This window comes from Capra hircus, chromosome 24, assembly GCF_001704415.2.
Source record: "Capra hircus breed San Clemente chromosome 24, ASM170441v1, whole genome shotgun sequence".
NCBI lineage: Eukaryota > Metazoa > Chordata > Mammalia > Artiodactyla > Bovidae > Capra > Capra hircus.
In genome coordinates, this window is record NC_030831.1 from 35,904,931 (window position 1) to 35,925,759 (window position 20,829).

The 20,829-nt window shown below is 47.6% G+C and overlaps 1 protein-coding gene across 2 annotated transcripts in view; it reads right to left on the bottom strand.

Moving 5' to 3' along the window:
- Window positions 1–19,668, bottom strand: part of ENOSF1 (enolase superfamily member 1) — a 23,203-nt gene extending 3,535 nt beyond the window's left edge. Inside the window, exons 1-12 of one of the 2 annotated variants that reach the window (XM_013974282.2) lie at window positions 19,414–19,668; window positions 16,653–16,761; window positions 11,111–11,226; window positions 8,604–8,690; window positions 8,234–8,260; window positions 6,819–6,891; window positions 6,672–6,710; window positions 6,183–6,265; window positions 5,421–5,455; window positions 2,888–2,975; window positions 965–1,099; window positions 257–298 (exon numbers count right to left, since the gene is read on the bottom strand). In XM_013974282.2, coding sequence (XP_013829736.2) covers window positions 257–298; window positions 965–1,099; window positions 2,888–2,975; window positions 5,421–5,455; window positions 6,183–6,265; window positions 6,672–6,710; window positions 6,819–6,891; window positions 8,234–8,260; window positions 8,604–8,690; window positions 11,111–11,226; window positions 16,653–16,761; window positions 19,414–19,497 — 918 coding nt within the window. In that variant the 5' untranslated portion in view covers window positions 19,498–19,668. Of the gene's footprint in view, window positions 1–256; window positions 299–964; window positions 1,100–2,887; window positions 2,976–5,420; window positions 5,456–6,182; window positions 6,266–6,671; window positions 6,711–6,818; window positions 6,892–8,233; window positions 8,261–8,603; window positions 8,691–11,110; window positions 11,227–16,652; window positions 16,762–19,413 lie in introns of those variants that run through there. The other variant, XM_018039649.1, reaches the window with a different exon arrangement.

A 20,829-nucleotide genomic window follows, 5' to 3' on the forward strand; every position in this document is an offset into this window, starting at 1 on the left:
AAACGGTGCCTATTATACCCCTTGCACCTTTAAATTGCTGCCTTGTAAATTCCAATGAGATGCTTTGAAAAAGATCAGTGACTTGAGTCACAGGAATTGTAGAAGAATCTACAAACTCTTGACCATGTCTTGCTGTAAAGTAGCCCCATTTCTTAGATGGAAAAAACCTCCCATCACAGAACACAGGTGGTGTAGCCCCGTGGGCAGTGTCCACAGGCAGTGCCAGTGTGTGCCACCCCAGGGAGATGTCTCCTACCTGTTCTCCTGTGGCCACGCCGATGCCCAAGGGGGCCAGTGCCTGTGAATACAAGGCAACCTGATGTCACTTTACTGCTTTTGAACTGACTCCTAATGTTTGAAAATATTTTTTGGCAGTTCAGCTATTTAGAGCTGTAAAAAGGAAAGAGCCCTGCTTTGGAGCTGTGTGAAGCTTCAGGTGCCGCAAAAGCGGGGCACTGGACCTCCTGGGTCTGATGGCATCACAAGTTCACATCCCACAGCTTGTTCCTCCCCCCGACTCCTTTATAAGTGACCCCCTCTGGCTTCATAGTCAGTGCTGTGAACCTAGCTAATGGAGACTCCCTGAGACACAGGATGTTTCTCACATTGTCATGCACTGAGTTCTGACACCTGAAGGGGAGAGAAGCCAAGAGGGCCCCCAGTTTGGGTGGATCTGCCCTGGTTCAAGGACTCTAGGGGAAACAGAGGCAGCCTTCTATGGGTCCATCTGACCTTGACCTTAGCAAACCTCCACTTTGTTTCAGTCTGGGTGAGTCAAAGATCTGAACATCAGTCATTTCTGTGTTTACAAAGTACAGGAATCAGGTCTGGTGACCTCTGGGTTGCTGGTAGCCTTTCAGCTTTTAGTGATTGCTCTCTCTAGGATAAAGAGCAGTGCGAGAGGGAACAAGCCCAGGAATCCTAGGGTCTGAGACCACCGCTCTGGCAGCAGCAGTTTCTCTACCTTGGAAATGGCAGCGTGTCCCAGAATGTCGTCAGGGGAGGTGGGCTCCTCGATCCACAGTGGCTTGAACTCGGCTAGCTTTGTCATCCACTCCACGGCCTCAGGCACGTCCCAGCGCTGGTTGGCGTCCATCATCTTAAAGGGGAGAGAGACCCTTCGAGGGGAGGCCTGCCCACTGCTGACCCTGCTGCAGGGCTGTGCCTCCAGTGAGGAAGTGCTGTCTGTTGCTCACGGTCACTCAGCGCCACGACTGTGGGGCTCAGCATGTAACCGATCAAAGGGGGCCGCTGAGATGAGCCTGACAGGGAGCTGCTGTGAGATCCAGAAGTGCCCTGGGCTGGGCCCAGAAGTGCTGGCTGGCTCTGAAGCTCCAGCCTGATCTGCATTTGTGCATGTATGCTCAGTTGTGTCTGACTCTGTGACCCCATGTAGCCGACCAGGCTCCTCTGTCCATGGGATTTCCCAGGCAAGAATACAGGAGTGCGTTGCCATTTCCTCCAGGGGATCTTCCTGAGCCAAGAACTGAACCCATGTCTCCTGCATTGGCAGGCATTTTCTTTACCACTTTGCCACCTGGGAAGCCCAGCCTGCATTTAGAAACCACCAAAATACATTTGTCTTGCAAGGTTCATAGTTTGTAGGAACTGTTTCATCACATTCTGAATCACTCAGTTAATGCTGTTTGTTCTCAATGGTCTCTTATTGGCTATTGTCTACTCTGGTTGGCACGATAATAAATAACCCCAACTGTATCATTAATTAAGCACCTACTGCACCAGGCGTTTTACGGATCCTGTCCCATTTAATGTCATAATAACTCTTATGAGGCAGTTCATATTAACCCATCCTACAGACAGGAAAGCTGACATGCAAAGGAGTAACTTGCAATAAGTCAAGTAAATGATGATTTCAAGTCTGGGCCTCTGGAAGGCAGGTGCTGAGTGTGCAGAGGTAAGAAAGGGCCTCTCCGTCCCTGACATCATCATGCTTGGCCAAGTCAGACCCAGAGATGGATTTCTCTGGTAGAACATGCTGAGTGGTACACCCAGAATCGATCTGTGTCATAAATTATTTAGATGAGGATGACCTCAGAAGACAAAAGTGGTGTTAATTCATATACAAATAATGGGGCTTTTGATCCTAGGTCAAGGACTCAAACTTTTATTTTAATATATGAAACATGCTTCCAAAACAATTTAAAACTATTGTATTGTGACATTCTTTTAGGAAAATATTTTAGACGTAATAAACATAAAAATACACAGGAGTGGCTGATCCTTACATTTATCGCACCGAAAGTTCCAGATTCTTGAGCAGTGGCTCCTAGAAACCCACCTACCCAAAGGCAGCTGGGCGGATTTGTTAAGAAGGGGGATTAAATGATTGACACACTGGGGCACCAATGGGAGAGCTGTTTGTTCAGGCACAGCCACACTAGCACAAAGGAACAATCTCTAAATTTATCTTATTGAATGGTTCTGCAGAATAAAACAGTTAAAAACTATCCACCCCCTCACTTGTGTTTGTTGGTTTTCAGCTTTTTTTAAGATTTGCCTACTCTGAGACCGTAAAGCTGTACCTCTGACATACAGTGTTAAAAATTCCCAGTGTTCTTTAATCCTTGCTTGAAGCAGCTTGTGTTTTGGCCCTAGCCAGAGGCTTCCCAGGTGGCGCTAGTGGTAAAGAAACCGCCTGCCAATGCAGGAAACGTAAGAGATATGGGTTCGACCCCTGGGTTGGGAAGATCCCCGGGAGAAGGAAATGGCAACCCACTCCAGTAATCTTGCCTAGAGAATCCCATGGACGGAGGAGCCTGGTGGGCTACAGTCCATGGGGTTGCAAAGAGCTGGACATGACAGAAGCGACACAGCAGAGGCCTCACAAGAGGCTGCTTACTTCTCAGCGGCCGGGGAGGGTACTTACCAGTGTCTTCTCAGGCCCAATCATGTTCCTGATGAGTCGGCATCTACGGATGTCATCCTGGAGATCGGCACCAACTTTTACCTTAAACCTGTAACATAAATTTCATCTCATAATTTAGATCTGTTCACTGACTCAGTGAAGACATTGGATTTTCTGCAGAAGTGACTGTTTCAGTAATTTACAGGTCCTGTCTTCCAGTAAACTCTTGCCCTTTCCCAGTCAGTGTTCAGACAAGCCACTCAAAAATAACCCTGTAAGCATCTCTCTTTACTCAGTATCAGGACAGTAACTCTAAATGACCTGCTGACCTCAAGTCCAGGAGTGGACAGAGCACTAGAACTTGAATAACGTGCTGGGTTTTGCTATGCCACAGAAGGGAATTAAGAACAAAAGAGGTGTGGTCAGACCTGGCAGGTGAGCCATATTCCTCGCCCCTCGCTCACTAGTTTCTGTCCTGCAGGCAGGCATCAGCCTGCTGCTCTGGAGCCTGGATGGCCTGAGGTTCCCTACATTCCATTACACCCACCCTGTGTGCTGACAAAAAGCCCCTTACATCCTCTGTGCTCAGCACCAAACACTGAAGACGACGTTTCCATCCTGGGTGGAAGCCTCAGGAGGACTCTGAGCTCAGGGGCCTAGGAGATCTCTCCTGGGCCTTCTCTGACCCCCAGTGGTCACTGTGTCAGCCTCTCCCAGCTACTCAGAGGGAGGAAAGGTGCCAGCACTTACGAGCACCTGCTGCCAACCCCAGCCGTGCTGGTCCTTTTCAGAAACAGCAACTTTGAGGAGAACCATGACATCTACTATTCCCGGTTTAGAGCGAAAACAAGGTTCAGAGAGGATGAGCAATTTCCCCATGATCACACAGCAGGTACTCACAGGGAATGGGGAAAAGGCACAATGTTGATTCCAAATCCACCACATCCCAAGTGTCTTTCCAGTGCTCCATGTTGCCTCCATCAAGTTCTCACTTCCCTAGCCCTTTACTTAGCTGAGGATCAACAGGAATTCAGTGCCTCTCAATGTTTCCTGAGCATGCAAATCACCCAGGGATCTTGTCAAAATGCAGATTTTTGGTACATGCATACAATGGAGTATTACCCAGCCACTAAAAAGAATGAAAAATTACCATTTGAAGCCACAGGGATGCACCTAGAGATTGTTATACTGAGTGAAATCAGACAAAAAATATATCCCTTATAAAGTGAAAGTGAAGTCGCTCAGTCGTGTCCGACTCTGCGACCCCATGGGCTGTAGCCTATCAGGCTCCTCTGTCCATGGGATTTTCCAGGCAAGAGTGCTAAGTGGAATCTAAAAAAGTTACAAATGAACTTATTTATACAACAGAAGTCGAGTCATGGATGTAGGAAAAACACAGTTACCAGGGGGTGGGGGAGGGATAAACTGGGAGATAGGGACTGACAGATACACACTACTATTTATAAAACAGATAACTAATAAGGGCCTCCTGTATAGCACAGGGAATGCTACTCAATATTCTGTAATGGTCTATATAGGAAAAGAACCCCCCAAAAAGCGGATGCATGTGTAACTGATTCATTTTGCTGTACACCTGAAACTAACAATTTTGTAAACCAGCTATACTCCAATGAAAACTTTTTTTTTTAAGTCACAAAAAATACAGATTTTGATGTAGCAGGTCTGGATAAGGCTCAAGATTCTGCATTTTAAGTTAACTGGAGACTTTTTTTAGTCCTTATCATTCATCAAGCAACCTACACAAATAATTTTCTTAATCTACCACAGCTGCAGCAGGGCTGGCTGGCACTCCTGCTCCACAGACCACTCTCGGAGGAGCAGGAGGCAGGTGGCCAGGCTCATGCAGAAATCCAAGTGACAGGCACACCGTCCACCATGAGCCGGATGTATGGACTCGCAGTAGCCATGGACAGCCACAGCTAACCCAGAGGAAACCCCAGGATCCCCAGGGGTCCGTAACCACACAGCAGGACAGACGAGAAGTGCAGTGGGGTAGGCTGGAGAAGAGGTGGCCTGGGGAAGAGGAGGAGCTTGGCTCTTGGGAGAATTCCCAGGAGAATCATTGGGACGAGTGGCTGGAAGGTATAGGGGAGTCCAGGGTTCATTACATCAAAGCTCTTCTAACACTCAGAGCCCTTCAATTACACACAGACTCCCTACCAAGCTCCATGCGTCTGGATGTTTTCACACAGAAGCTGAATCAACGCTTGATACTGCAGTAAAGAGTGGCTTTCTATTCTGGATGGATGCTTGAAATCAATGATCTCATTTCACTCTGATACACCAGGATTCTAACTAGACTTGTCTTTGGATAAAGCTGGAAATCAATGATCTTTTTTGACTGAGGTTCCAGGATTCTAACTAGGCTCATATCTTATCTTTGGACAAAGGGCCTCAGATGAAACTTCTGGGTCCCAACATGCCAGGCTGCTCCTGGCGAATCCTGACCTCCCTGGTTCTCTTGGCTCCTGGCTCCCTCCTGGCCTCACTTGCCAACTGCAGAGTCAAGTTCACAATCACTCAAATGAGTTACCTGGTCCAGCCGTCCTTGAGTGCCTCGCTGCAGAGCTGTGGGAAAAGGAGCAGAGCCATCACCACACACCCTCCCTGGTCTCAGCAGCACCTCAGTCATCTCTGACTCGGCTTCACAAACGCTACGGCCGCACCGTGAACCAGAAGAACAACCATGTGTTGTTGAAATTCAGAGCACAAACAGCTTAGCCAACAGAGCAAGGCTGTTTGGTGACTTTCCTGCCTCATCTCTATGGGAACCACTTCATTCATTGTCACAACATCCCTGGTGGGGGGAGTGGAGCGTCTCTGTCCCTCTTTTTAAAGCTGTGATAGTCTGCAGCAGCATCCATAGACCGAGCTGGTGAAAGAGTAACAGCCAGAAGCTAGTCCCCCTTCTCTGTCAGCTGCCGGTGAGCACAGGGCGATGAGAAAGGGGAGTGATGCAGCCACGGGCCACCTGTGGTCTGTGAGCATCACACAGGGCAGCGTTCATCAGAATCCTCAAAACTACCCCTGGGACAGCTATCATTTCCCACCTCGTAGTGAGGAAACCAAGGCAGAGCATGGTCAGGGGTCATGTTATACAAGGTCACAGCGCTGCCTCCAGAGCCGATGCCGGCTCGCCGGGCTACAGAGTCCTGCGTCCACAAGGGAAACAGCTCCCCTTTTATGTGGAATGCGTCCACGTATCCAGGATGAAGCCTGGAACCCACAATGCTTCAGGAAGGCCAAGAGGAAAATGTCACATCTGCTGTCTACAGAAGCTGGTTCCGCAGCCCACCTGCTTCAGCGTGGCATCAGGGTAGCCCAGCCAGGCACACGACGTGGTGTAGGCAGGGTAGCCATGTGCCAGCATTTGCTCCTCTGCAGAAACAAAACCATCTTCAACAGTTTGCACCCGTGGGACCTCCAGCTTTAGAATCATCTGTGGCTGAAGTGCTCCCGTGGAGAATCCAGCTATTCTGCCTGCCCTGCTCATCCTCATCCCCCAGCCCCGAGGATGACACATTGGGGCCCGGTTACCCTCTGGGAGGCCCCGCTGGTCAAGCCTTCCCCTGCCGTGCAGTATGACTCTAAAGCCAGCCCTGCTCCTGGCAGAGGCCGAGGTGAACCCTGGCCTAAGAGGTCACCCCTGGAGGCTGCTGCATCCGTACCCAACCACCTGTGTGCGGGGGATGGAGGGGGGCACGTGATGTGAGCCCCCAAGGACAGGGACCTGCAGAGGTGCACAACCAGAGAAACATAACGAGGGAATTTTCTCACAACCCACCTCGCTCTTTTTTCCCGACCTGACTTTGCCGCAGAATTTCTGGAAAAAATAAAAAGTGTCATTCTCTTTTAGACAACAAGGCTCTGGGCCTGGCGGCTGCCAGGTCAGAATGGACCAGGAAGCTCCCGGTGTGTGGGGACGACTCACCGCAGGCCTCCTCCTCTGTCAGGACGTCAGTGATGTACCTGAAATCGATGCAGGACACCAGCGTCTGGGGGTCCTGGCGGCAAGATGGCAGGATGGAAAGGCCGACATCAGTCCACAAGTGGATCTCGGTTCTAAGAATCTGCTTACGCTGGGCCTGGGCTCATTCTGTCCAGGAAAGGACCTTTGGGCCTCCTCCTCCCACCCTGTCCTCGGGGCTCTGCCCTCTCTGGAGAGGCCCACACTCTCAGCTGGGCCTCTGGCTGAGACCTCCCCCCACCAATCTAAGTCAGTCTGTTGGGAAGCAGCTTGTACTGTGACCAACAGTACCTATGCCACTATGACCCTTCAGTGTCATCAAAGCCCTTTGAACATGGAGATTCTGCTTCTTTTAAGACCACTGGCTTTGAAATAGGGAACAGGATCCAAAAGAATGAAAACTCCACAGCGGGGCAATCTCAGTTACCTCCTAGGGGTCGTCAGATCATTCAATTCTGGGGGCCACCTCTGGCACCTCCCTGGAGAGGCCAGCCTAGAGCCTGCAGGTGGCCCACGAGGTCCATGCCCTTTCCTTCCGGTGATGCCCCCATGCCACCTGCAACCATGTCAGAAATGATGTGACAGCCTTTTGTTTCCACTTTCCTCAACAATCTTCAAGGCCACGGTTCTTTGCTTCTCCTTAGTTATCAGGCCAAATAATAACCAGGGCCTTTGTTAACCACCAGATTTTCCGTGACCGTCCAAGACATTGCCCCGAGGTGGCTGAAGCTCAGAGAGGTTAAGTGGCATGCTGAAGGTCACACAGCCAGCAAGTGGTGGAGCCCAGATTGAAAGCCAGGTCTGCCTGGGTCTGATGTTCACTCCCTTTAACCTGCCCAGTTTCCTCCTCCTGGGCAGTGAGATGCTTGTCCCTGGTATCAACATGTCAGGGAGAAAGGAAAGGGCAGAGGCCTATCCTTAGAATTCACCCTGGGCTCCTTCCTCAAGGGTCTGATCTGCCATTTGCTTTTGATGTCAAAGCGACCAGGTAATATCTTAGTAATAACACTTTGGTCTTCAGAGTTTGAAGCACTTTTCTCAACTAGTCTTTGAACCAATTCTGTGGAGTTTCTGGAGAAGTTAGGATTATCCCCTTTGCATAGTCATGAAACAAGCCTGATAATTTGTATCACACATGGAAGGAAGCACCAGAGTGGGGGAGGTGGAACCCAGCAGACACCCCTGCCCGCGTGAGCACAGCTCTCTGCCACCTCAAACACCACAGAAGCAATACTGGACCCGACTGCGTACTGCCTGATCAGCAGCACAGTGACTAATCCAGAGACGATGCTGAAATGTATCCACTGATAATCAAAAGGCGTGGAATCCATGAGATCCATTTCATTTACGGAAAACAGAGTATTAAAGAATTTACTTACCATGTCAACAAGTAACTTCCAGAGAGGCTTGAAGAAAAGAAAAGATTTGTAAAACATGTGAGGCACCCACGTGCTTTCTGACAATAAATGAGCTAGTGGCAAATTCCCCCATCAGACCGATGCCTGCCGGCGCCCCAACCCGCTGGCTCCAGCTGGCCCTCACCTCTGGCATGCTTTTCTCAGCCCTTTCTAACCTACTCCGATGATGTCCCAACTGTTGCCAATATCCCTCTGGGCAGACAAACAATTGAACAGTTCTCCTTACATCCCCTGGGAGCCTGCTGTACATGCCTTTGCTTGCAGAGGGAGTTGTGTTCCTCTGTCGTGTGCTGTATGTTCCATGGGGTCAGAGATGCTGCTGGAAGATTACCTTCCCCTCCTGCTTGGCCCACAGGTCCCACACAGCGTTGAGCACGGCCGCCGTGGCCAGATGCACCACACCCTTCTCAGGACCGATCTGGTCAGGAAACAAAACACACCAGCACTTCTTAGGAAAGAAAAGGATCTTTAGGTCTCCTAGCCAGGGACACGCTTCATGAATTAAAAGGCAGCAATGGAAGCTCTGCCCTAATGCTGGGAAAAATTGAAGGAGGGAGAAGAAGGGGATGACAGAGGATGAGATGGCTGGATGGTATCACCAACTCAATGGACATGAGTTTGAGTGAACTCTGGGAGTTGGTGACGGACAGGGAGGCCTGGCGTGCTGCGTTCATGGGGTCGCAAAGAGTTGGACACGACTGAGCGACTGAACTGAATGGAAACTCACTTGGAGGTTAAGTTCTTCTCCAGTAGTTTCTTACCTATAGAAGATCTGCAAGAATAGTACAAAAAACTCCTGTATATTTCCTCTCTCTTTGTATTTACATATATATACATGCACAAACATACATATATATACACAGGTAAATAAAATATAATACATAAGGAAAATTTATTTTACTGAGTCACTTGAGAGTAAGTTGTAGATCCCATGCCCCCTTAATCCTAAATACTTCAGAGTATAGTTCCTAAAAGCAAGGACATTCTCTCACACAGCCATAGTGCAATGATCAAATTCAGGGAATATAATATTGATAGAACACTATCATCTATGAAGACAGTCCATAATCCAATTGCACCAACGGTCTCAATAGTGTACTTTCTGTTATTCACAAATGGCATTTAGCTGACATGTCACTTTAGTCTCTTTTTATCTGGAGCAAATTTTCTTTTCTAAGAAAATAATTATCAGTATTTTCAAGGAGGAACAGCTGGGCTGTCTGCAGCCCCATCATGATTGGATTGCGATGCTGCCACTGCACTCTGGTTGCTATTATCAGGGCTGTTATTGTTTAGGGCTTCACTAGTGGCCCAGATGATACAGAAACCACCCGTCAATGCAGGAGATGCAGGTTTCACCCCTGGGTCAGGAAGATCCCCTGGAGAAGGAAATGGCAACCCACTCCAGTATCCTTGACTGGGAAATCCCGTGGACAGGGGAGCCTGGCGGGCTACAGTCCACGGGGACTCAGTCGGCTAGGACTGAGCATGCACATATTATCTTTTAGTGCTAGGGCAACTTAGTATCCTTTAGGCTTCTCCGCTGTGTGGTCACCATTTCCCTTTCGAAGTAAGGAGATTAACACTGCCCCTAGGTTTTAGCATCCACTGATTGTTCCTGCCTCAAGCAGTTACTGCCATGGTGCTTGCAACATGGTGGTTTTCTAACGTTGCCATTCCCGTTATATTAGTTTGTATTGTGTGGTAATGACAAGCTTTCCTTTGTTGTGTTTGCTATCCGAATGGACTCAGGGGCTCTTAGGTTATTCAATGACTTATCAGCCATGACTACTGCATTGTTTTTTTCTTAAAGCAAAGGATATAGTAAGAGTCTCTATTCCAAGCACCAAAATTCAGAAATAAGGAAAACAAGTAAAATGCCAACAGTTAAATATTTATGACACAGTTAAATACCACCTTTATTGAATCGCCTCAGATTCAACCAATGGGGACTCCTTCCAGGGGATGCTTTTAAAGCAAGTTTCACTCGGTTTGCAGAAGTTAAGAATGAAATCCGAGGCAATGTGGACAAGGTGCCTTTCTCTGTGCTCAGGAGACTGAACAGTTAGAAGACAGAGCTTATGTCAGGAGACACAGGCAAGGTGTCAGCTACTGGACTGACCTTGAAAAAGTGAAAGTGTTAGTCGCTCAGTCATATCTGATTCTTAGTGACCCCATGGACTGTGGCCTGCCAGGCTCCTCTGTCTATGGGATTCTCCAGGCAAGAATATAGGAGTGGGCTGTCATTCCTTTCTCCAAGGGATATTCCTGAGCTGGGACTGAACCCAGGTCTCTTGCATTGCAGGCAGATTCTTTACTACTGAGCCAGCAGGAAAGCACTGATCTAACTGTGATAAAATTCTATCTCTAGAATCTCACTTTTTTCATGCTTTGAACTTAAGGTTCAAATACAGTCCTACACACATAAAGGCGCTCTGGTGTCTCTCTCCTTAACTTTTGCTCTTCTCTTAACGTTTCTGTCCTTAATAACTGCCTCCCACAACTTCACTTCTCATATTATTTCTCTCTAAAAGGTTCCCATTTGGCACTTTCTCTTCTAGGGAGTCTAGACCACTTCTTTCCATTCAGGGAGCAGAGATGAGGTCTGGAAGGGCAGTGATAGCTCTTGGGATCCAAGTATATCCAGAGTCAAGTCTCACAGAAAGGACTAGATTACCTTAAAATACTGACCGTCCACCTGGTTCAAGCCCTAATTCGTCTAAGATGTTTACCTTAATATCTTAAACCTGTCTCTATTTTCACAGTTGTTACAATCCAAGGACTTGAGACTTCAGGAATGTTATTTACAGAATAGTTTTGCAAAGCAAGACACCTTACCCATCTGAGCTGCCCATCACTCGTGAGCTGCCTGTAGAAACCTCTGAAATCCCCAACAATGTCGCCAAGGTCCTTGTTCAGCACGTGGGGGGCCAGAGCATTCACAGCACAGACAACTGTGAAAGAGGATACAATTCTTCTTTAGTGTTGGTGTGAATAAATTAAGACACGCAAGTACTGCAAACTAAAGTGGGCATTTTATGAAGATAATTTTAAATATAAAAGGTACATGCCTTTAAAAATTGCCTCAAATATGTCATCTGTGGTTGTTATAACTAATAAACAGAATAGTTGTTCACCTATATTCAGAGCTTAATTTCTGAATAGAGCAAATCCATTTTGATTGGTTGCCACATGAAAAGAACCATAGACCTGAAAGTTTAAAGCATGTTCCCAAATCATTTTCCTGTTCACTTTGTCTATATGTTAGCTGCAAAACAAAATCTTGCTATTAAATTGTTCCCAAGGAATAAGAAGACTGACTTATAGAATTTTTAGAAATGTCTTTTCATCATTGTCAAGTATGGAAGATATCTTGAATTCACAATATAACTATATTAAAGATGAAGTGAATTTGCAATTAGTTTAATGTTTACATGTAAAATGTTAAAGTACATGAAAAAACTTCATGAACATTAAACTAATTTGAAGGTTAACCTTCATTTGGGTCAGCATTACCATCAATTACTTATTTTTGGTATTCTACTTAAATAAGAATTTGTAGTGTTATTTCAGATGAAGAATCAGTAAAAAAAAAAACAAAAAAAAAACAAAACCTCTGCAAAGACCCTTCTATCATTTGCTCAATCTATAAAACACTCTCAGTCTATGTTTAAATGGCCAGAATAATCAACTTAGCCTCAAAGCAATGAATTTATTATAAAAAATGTTGACTGACTTGTTGTTTAGCATAGCCGTTGCTTCAATGTTAAAATTCTCACATCACTTCACAGGGTAGTCTCAGAGACACAGTTTTACTTTAGACAGACCTTAGGAGAAAGACATTTTGTGCCGGGAGCCAGCGTGAGGAACTCCGCCCATGGCAAAGGTCATGAGGAAGGAGGCTTGGCATACGCAAAGGCGTGATCAAGCCTCAGGAAACCCCCCCCCCCATTCCCGAGCATCTAACCCCCAAACCAGAGTCTGTTTTATGCTCTCACCTACACCTGTGACTTTACGGGGGGCTCTCCCCCATAACCATTTCTCTCGGAGAAGGAGTAAAGGTGCAGCTCCAAGGCAATAAAAATTCTTGGGCGTGACAGCTTACGGACTCCTCTGAAGGTTATCTAGCCTGCCTGTATAGGTTCGTCTGGCCACATGTCATTGTTTACAGCCTCCCAATCTGAGAGGCACGAGATGTTTTAGACTTACTAAAGGCAAATTTCTTTGGGGTGTTAGAAATTATTAGTATAGTGTGTTGGTTAGGAATTATATTGGTGAAGGGTTTTTCATTTGTTGTGTCAATAATTGCTGCTAATTCCCTGCTCTGGGTGGGACAAAGATGTCTCAGGTCAAACCTCTCTGCTGACAGACTAGCTTGTGTGACAGGATTATCCATACTCCTGCCACTATGCACATGATTGTTTACTACCTCTCAACCATAAACAGCACAGAGAGTTTTGGAGTATTTTGAGAGTGTTAATTAGCATAGGGCTTTTTCTTCTAGTGGAGTCAATGATTGCCGCCAGGCCTCCATATCCTTAGGCACCTGGGAATATATTAATCAATGTATTTGGAATATAGCAAAGGAAATATAGTAGTTTTTGATGTTAGCAATACTAGACTTTTTGAGTTAATGGATTTTCTCTTTTGTAATAGATCACTGTACTTTGTTATAAATCACTGTGTCCTTGCTATGTAAAAATGTAACTTTATCATATCTTAAGACTAAATAGATCTTAAGGGGCGCATTGATGAAAGGATTTTTATTTGTTGGGCTGATGTTTGCTGCTAAATCTCCATGTTCTCTACCCTTATAATGAATATAACTAACATATAGGAGAAATAAGAATTAACCTTTAAGACTAATCATGTTAACCTTGGGTTAAATAAATTCCTTTCTTGATTGTAACTCACTACACCCTCACCCTATAGGAATGTAACTTTATTTGGAGGGTGGTGCCTGGTTTAAGAAAAAACACCCTTGGAAGAAGTAAGTTTTTTGGTTATCAGAAAGAAAGGATCATAAAATGTCAGCAGGTCTCACTCATGGCCAGAAGATGATGTACCTTTTTTATACATTTATGTGAAGCACCTGATTTTGATAAAGGTCAGGACTGCTGACTCCCGCGTGACTCTATATTCATCCCTATGTGTAACAAAAGGTATATAAGCAAACCCCCAAATAAAGAAATCGGATCAGTTTCCGGAAAGACTGGTTCCCCCATGTCGCTTCTTTCTTGCTCCCGTTTTTCTGGCTGAATTCCCATCTGGAGCATGGATGCTATTCCACCTAATCCAAGTTATTCAGCCTCTTTTTCTCCACTAATCTTCCTACTACACTATCCATTTCTAATCTCTCTATATCTGTGATTAAATATGTATTTTTCCAAAGACGCTGACTCCGTCCCCACCTTCGAATCACCCTGGATCCACCGGTGCTGGACCCCAGCAATTTTGAAAGTATCTAAACATGTTCACGGGATACGTTTGGCTCCTGCGTGACACAGCGCTCACTTGGTGCTCATACTGAGTATTTAGGGCTGATCCCCACACCTTCCGTGTTCTCTAGGCCTCTTGTTACTAGGATGTGGAATGATTCCAGTTCAGACATTTACCCCCTGGAGTTCTGGGAAGACAGAGCGCCCCTCACCCCTTGGTGATTGGTGCTCTTGGATTAGAGATGTGAAGAGTAAGCTGGCGGCTCAGAGAGACCTGTATCAATACCTACATCAAACTTCCGTCTCACTAAGGAGAGGGTTACACAACAGACTGGTTTGTGTCACAGAGCAAATGCATTTAATGAACCTTGAGGATGAGCCCATCTTTTTTGGCTCCAACAGAAGCACAAACAATACATTCATCGAGAGGATGTGGATTCTCCTCCCTCAGACTGAGTCCACTGAAAGAAGTGTACTAAAATTTGGTGGCTTCCATAGAAACTGGGTTGTGGTGATCTGACTCCAGGCTTCCCTGGTGGCTCAGATGGTAAAGAAACCACCTGCAATGCAGAAGACACAGGTTCAATTGCTGGGTCCAGAAGATCCCCTGGAGGAGGAAATGGCAACCCAATCCAGTATTCTTGCCTGGAAAACCCCACAGACAGAGGAGCCTGGTGGGCTACAGTCCATGGGGTCGCAGAGTCAGCCTGATTCCGGTGTCCGAAAAGATGAGTGGGAAATCCGCCTGGAGAAACTTGGGCCTTGAAGGCAGGGCTCTCTCCTGTGACTACATCTGCCTAAAACTCTCTGGGATCCTCCTGCCCAGGAGGGACAAGTCAGAAAGGCTACAGAGAACGTGGGTCTGAGCTCTCACGCTGCCAGGAACACTTATGGCTATTTAGTCTCTTTAAAAATTCCGCTTTTTTCATCTTTTTTTCTTTTCCTATACAAAAACTATATTGGTCTCATCTATACTTAAAAAAAAATCAAGCATAACCTCTCCCTCTCTCACACATTAAGGCCCTCTCTTCATGGTAATGCAAGCACTGTTTTCTTAGATTATAAAAGAATGATTAGTTAAGTAAGCTGATAAAGGCTGCAGAAGAACCATGATGAGCTAATGGAATTTTTTTCAACTTTAATTCAAACACCATGTAATGGCTCAGTGAGATGGCAGTGAGTCACCTGAAAAAGGCAGCAAGGTCACAGTTAAAATGTTTCTGTCATGCTGTGGTCTGAAACAGGCGGAAGCCAACTCTGTCACCACAAAAGAGCCATTTGTTCTAGGCAGAGAGATGGGAATTGATTTCTCCTGCCGGAGGTGTCCATAGGGACAGTGGGGGTGGGGAGGAGTACGGGAGGCCCCCACCCCATGAACTCAGCAGCACACCTGTACCAGGAAACACAGGCCCTTCACGGCGGGCCTGAGTGAGCACAGTTCCAAGTCCTGGCTGTTTACAGTGGTTCCGAAGGCTTGTTCCAGAACGCATCTTGTAAGCTTGCTGAGTTTGGCACAAACTTTGGGGGCCGCCCTGCATGGTGAGAGCTTCATAAAGGTCTCAACCTATACCAGAGAATTCAAATGGCAGGAGAAGCTGAAATGTAGCTCTCCAGCCTGCGGGGGTCAGTGGTCACTGCCCGGAGAAACATCGACAGTAAATGGCTGACTTAGGGGGTGGGAGTCTGGGAATCAGTGCTCAGGTGCCTCCATCTGCCCGGCCAATTCCTGGTTACCCTTCAAGGCTCATCACAACACCTCACCGTTGCTCTGAAGCTGTCCCGACCCTCCTGGACAGTTTCCGTGTAGTTCATACTCACTTTAAAACAAACGGTCCTTCTCATACTGCACTACTGTTTCTTGTGCGCCTGTCTCCCTGACAAGCTCATGCATTCCTGTCCCTTGTACATGGGACTCTGTCCCCTCTCTCTCTCCTTGTAAAGTCATTCCTGCGGTGCCTGGCAGAACATGTAACACACGGGGGCACACAGGAGGAGTCCATGCAAGGCCTGGTTGATGGATGACTGGACAGCAACCCTGGGAGGGGTGGGGACAGCCTAATGACATCCACAGAATGTTCAAGAAAGGTTCCCTTGTCCCACACACACACACCTCTTTTATCTGCTTGATGATATTAAAATCATTCAATGGGTCAAGACTGTTCTACAACTAGGAGAGGGCTGACAGTGCAAATATCCATGAGAGAGGGTCAAGTCACCAAAGTCAGAGAATCTATTTCCTTGTTTCAGCCCCTAAGGACTCAGTGAAATTGATCTGGCAGAGAGGTCTTCTTTTGGTACATATTGAATTTTGTTCTTTGTGCGTGCATAAACCAAATTATGCTTTAAAAAAAAAAGCAAATAATTTGTACTTTAATGTTCTGCAGGACTAGCTGAACAGCTGTCTGGGTCTGTCTCCTTGTCTCCAAAAATGTGGAGGCTCAAGACATCGCTGAGCCCTCATCCAGCTCTGAGAAAAGACAGACCGACTGGTGGCTCAACAAGCAGCCTTCATTGTCTGCTTTTCCCGAATGAGAGCTCTGAAACCGGGCAGGACCTACGGGCTTTGCTGCAAAGAAGGGCAGTAAACTTGAAACCAACTCCGTGTGGAAGATTCACAAAAGCAAGTAGACTCTCTGTGTGCACAACAATAAGCCTTGTTCCATGAACACGTCTCCCCTCTCAAGCCCCTCAGCTGCTCACCCAGTTCAGGTTCTCCTAGCTCGGCAGAGAGATGGGCTGAGCTTCAAAGATGTGCCTGCAGTTCTATGGATAACCGCAAGGAGAGAAGCCAAATTCTGCTATTTAAAAAATTTATCCTAGTGAAATAAGCAAACCATCAAACATTGTTTTTACTCACGGCAAACATATGGGGCAAATGAGGTCAGAACTGGAATGTTAGTGAAATGAAGGCATCCTAGGGCCTCAAGAGAGGCCCAACTCACCAACTTCAGTGCCTCTTCCCAGAGTGAAGGTAATTCCATAGCCCTTGAGTCCGTCTTCCGCATCCGTCTCCAAGACAACATAGGCTGCTGAGTAGTCAGGGTCTGTGTGCTGCAGAGGAAATGACCCCCCAAACCCGCAAACGTGAGAAATCCCCAAATAAACCCAGTAATGATGTCACATAAGAGCAGATGCAGTAAGAGCTCCCGTTGGAGGAAACCGTTCTTGTTCCCCAAAGCAAACACAGGAGCTCTGAATGGACAAAAGGAATGTCTTCCTGGAGGATGGCAGAGGGACCTGGGGTGAGAGGGAAGACTCAGGAATGAGATTTCTGTATAGCAGAGGGAATTATGTTTAGTATTATGTAATAAACTACAATGGAAAAGAAAAAAGTTATCACTGGGAGGTGGTAGGCTCGGCTGGATCTGGGCTCTCTGAAACCTTGGTGAGTGCCTGGAACATTGAAGGCCTGAGTGGTCCACATTTCTTAAAAGGCTGGTAAGAAACAATTCCAAGGACAGAGGAGCCTGGTGGGCTAAGTCCATGGGGTCGCAAAGAGTTGGACACAAGTGAGTGCCTAATACACACAAACACACACAAACACACACACACACATGAAATACTTTGCTAGAACAAGTATGGGGAACAGTTTCAGGGCTCCTTCGTGAAAATATCCTACTTGTGACCAGGAAGGCTTGCTGTGCTGGCAAGTGCTGAGGGAGCTGAATTGCTGAATCCAGCATGTGATGAGGGCTGGGTAGCGGGGCTGGGTGGGATGGGGGCAATCCTGAAAGTCATGGCCATATTGCTGAGAACTGCCACGCAGACTTCCTAGTAAGAAGGCACTTGGGGGGACTTCCCTGGTGGTCCAGTGGTTAAGACTCTGCACTTCCGCTGCAGGGGGCATGAGTTTGAACCCTAGTCAGGGAACTAAGATCCCTATGCCATGGGGCGGCCCCCAAAATAAATAAAATGAAAATGGAGGCACTTGGGAATGAGCACAGAAGACACACCGCATCTCTAGGAGCTAATATACATAAGTATTTATGAGCTTGCAATGCAGGTGTCAGATATAATCTCTCCTGACCCAGATGTCCTAAACCATTCAGGCCAGAGACAAATTCCATTTCTTATTCTACAGTAAGCCAGCAACCTTAACACTTTACAAATTCAAAGAGGAAAGTCAAGGTTTCAGTTCATTGGAGAGCAGTAATTACAGCCACACCTACTGACAGCCTTCTGTGTCAGACTGTCTACACACATCTCATTTACATGGATAAAGCAGATCCTGCTATACTCATTTTACAGATTAGAAAAACTAGGCCTGGAGAGATTGTGTGGTTTCCCCACAGCCGTTATCCCACAGAGGGGCAGAGGCAGTTGCCCTAAATCAGGTATTTTAATTTTACATATCAGCATAACTTCAAACGAATGTTTGGAGATTCACAAAGGACAGCCCAATGGGTGGTTTTGGTCATTTACCATAACATCATATGGGCTTCCCTGGTAGCTCAACTGGTAGAGAATCCGCCTGCAATGCAGGAGACCCTGGTTCAATTTCTGGGTTCAAAGATCTGCTGGAGAAGGGATAGGCTACCCACTCCAGCATTCTTGGCCTTCCCTGGTGGCTTGGCTGGTAAAGAATCCGCCTGCAATGCAGGAGACCTAGGTTCAGTCCCTGGGTTGGGAAGATGCCCTGGAGGAGGGAAAGGGATAGGCTACCCACTCCAGTATTCTGGCCTGGAGAATTTCATGGATAGTAGTACAGCCCATGGGGTCGCAGAGTCAGACACGACTGAGCGACTTTCACTTCATAACATTTTATGAGAAAGGACACAAGGGTTTTGAAAATCAGGAATAACCTAATCTCAGAACAAAGGACATTCTTTTAAATCACTTGAGCACTTTTAAACACGAGGCCATTTCAGGTGCACATAGAGGACGTGGAATGCGCCCTCCACATTCAAGAGGCAAATGTTACAGTTTGAATCGAAGGCCTGGGGTACCAATCCCCCTCAACTCCCCACCAGTAACAGGTAACCACTACCCTAACAGGGAGGCTTCCCACATTCATTACATACAAGGCAACTCTGTTTTTCCAGTGTGGCCAATGGTGAGTGGGCATGGGGTTGGGGGGAGGAGCAATGAGGATCCAAGGCGGCAGGACTCACGTTTGGGAGCCACCGCTGGAGATGTGGGTGTGGAGCGCCCTGCCAACACTGTCAGGGAACAAAACACCTTTCAGGGCTCACTTGACTGCATCTCCAAAGGCTGACATCTACCTAACTCTTCACGGTGTTAGGTAGACTGACTCCTTCCTTTCACAGATGGGCCCAAGAAGTCCAGAGAGTCAGGGCTTTCTCCTGGCCACAGAGCAAGTTGTAGGGGGAGGCAGGGATCACCACCTGAAACACCCTGTGTGGGGGTTTCCTGGGCTCCATCACGGTGCAGGAACTCCTGCTGTGTTTTAGTGCTTCTCTGGGGGCGCCCCAACAACATCGTTTTGCAAATACGATTCGCATTTCCAACAGAATGTGAATCATAAACGTAAAAACAGGAAATACTAAATGCCAGCAAAGAAAGGAACAGTAAGAAAAATAAAAAAACCTAGGAGGATGGGGAGTCTCTAGATACTTCACTCCACTTACAAAAGCAACGGTTCCAAAGGTGGGAAACCTTCCAAAGGGCCCCCTCTCGGGGCCCCGCGCCTAAGGGGCCCTAGCGTCGGCGGGGCAGGAGGGCACCAGGACGGACAGTGCTTACCATGGCGTCTGAGCCGTGGCCCCCGAGTGACGTGGGGAAGCGCACGTCGTGGACTGAGAGCCGGGAGACCCTGCCGTGCACCATGCCCACGCGCTGGGGAGCCACCAAGTTTGCTGGACCGGACGCCGGGCACACGGAGAGGGAGGGGCGCGGAGCCGGCGCGGATTGGCCGCGCAGCCAGGGGGCGTGGCCGCGCTCGAGAACTCAGGGAAATCGTCAAACTTGCTGGGACTGGAGGGGCCGGCCCAGCTTAGCGTCCCCTGACTCACACGTTTTCCGCTCCAAGTTTCCGCCCCGCAACGGGGGCACTGTTCCACAAGGCGGACTCTCTCGGGGTCTCCACCCACCCCGCGTCCCCTCCCCTCTCCCGTCCCTCCTCCCCCCAGGACCCTGCTCCGCCCGGACTGGAAACTGTCATGTGACCTTACCCTGAGAGAAAGAAACCCGGTAGGTTCAGAGTGCGATCGCCTCGCAGTAGATTTGGACCAGCTCCAAATCTGAAGTCAGTCAAGGCTGGCACAGCAAGGATAGCCTTGGGCCAGAAAATCTTGAAATGACCTCAGCCTGTTTGCCGTCTGATAAACTAAGAGGCGGGTCACCATTTATTACATCCTTGCTGATGCAGAAAACTTTAAATAGAGGACCGCTTATCTACCCAGCCCTGCAAGGTAGGCAGGTATTGTCCATTTTACTGAAGAAATGGGATACAGAGAGACTAAGTAATTTAAGAGACTTGCCCGAGGGCACACATTTAGATAAATGGCTAAGAGTACTAGCTGCAAGGAAATGGCAACCCATTCCAGTATTCTTGCCTGGAGAATCCCAGGGACCGAGGAGCCTGGCGGGCTGCTGTCTGTGGGATCGCACAGAGTCGGACACGACTGAAGCGACTTAGCAGTAGCAACTAGCTGCAAACCCAAGGCTGTCCTCTGGGTGGCAGGAATTGTGGGGTTCAGAGCAATAGGATCCCTCTGACAACATGGTTAGGGCTACGGACAGCCCCCCACGCCCAACATACACACCGCAGGGCACGCACACGTTGTTTTTACACCATTTTAGGGATGGTCCACTTAACCCCTTGTCTTGCCTACAGCACGCCACCTTTCAGTTCCTACTTCTAGGGGCTGTTTTGACGACTGTTTGGGAAGCAGTGCTATACAGATACATTTTTCCATTAATAAATGTTCCTGTGGGTATGGCAGGGGTGTTTTCAGGGATCTCCAGGTCACCTCTGCTGCTCAAGGATGCATACACATGGAACCCTGTTGGATGAATTCCTCTGGCTAAAGACTAAGATGATTAACTCAAATGCTACAGAGGCTGGGTGGGCACCAGGAAGCACAGAGGGGTGAGGTGAGCAGCAGTGACTGCAGCTAAAGGGACAGCCAGGCAGCACCAGTTGATTGCGGCCCTGTA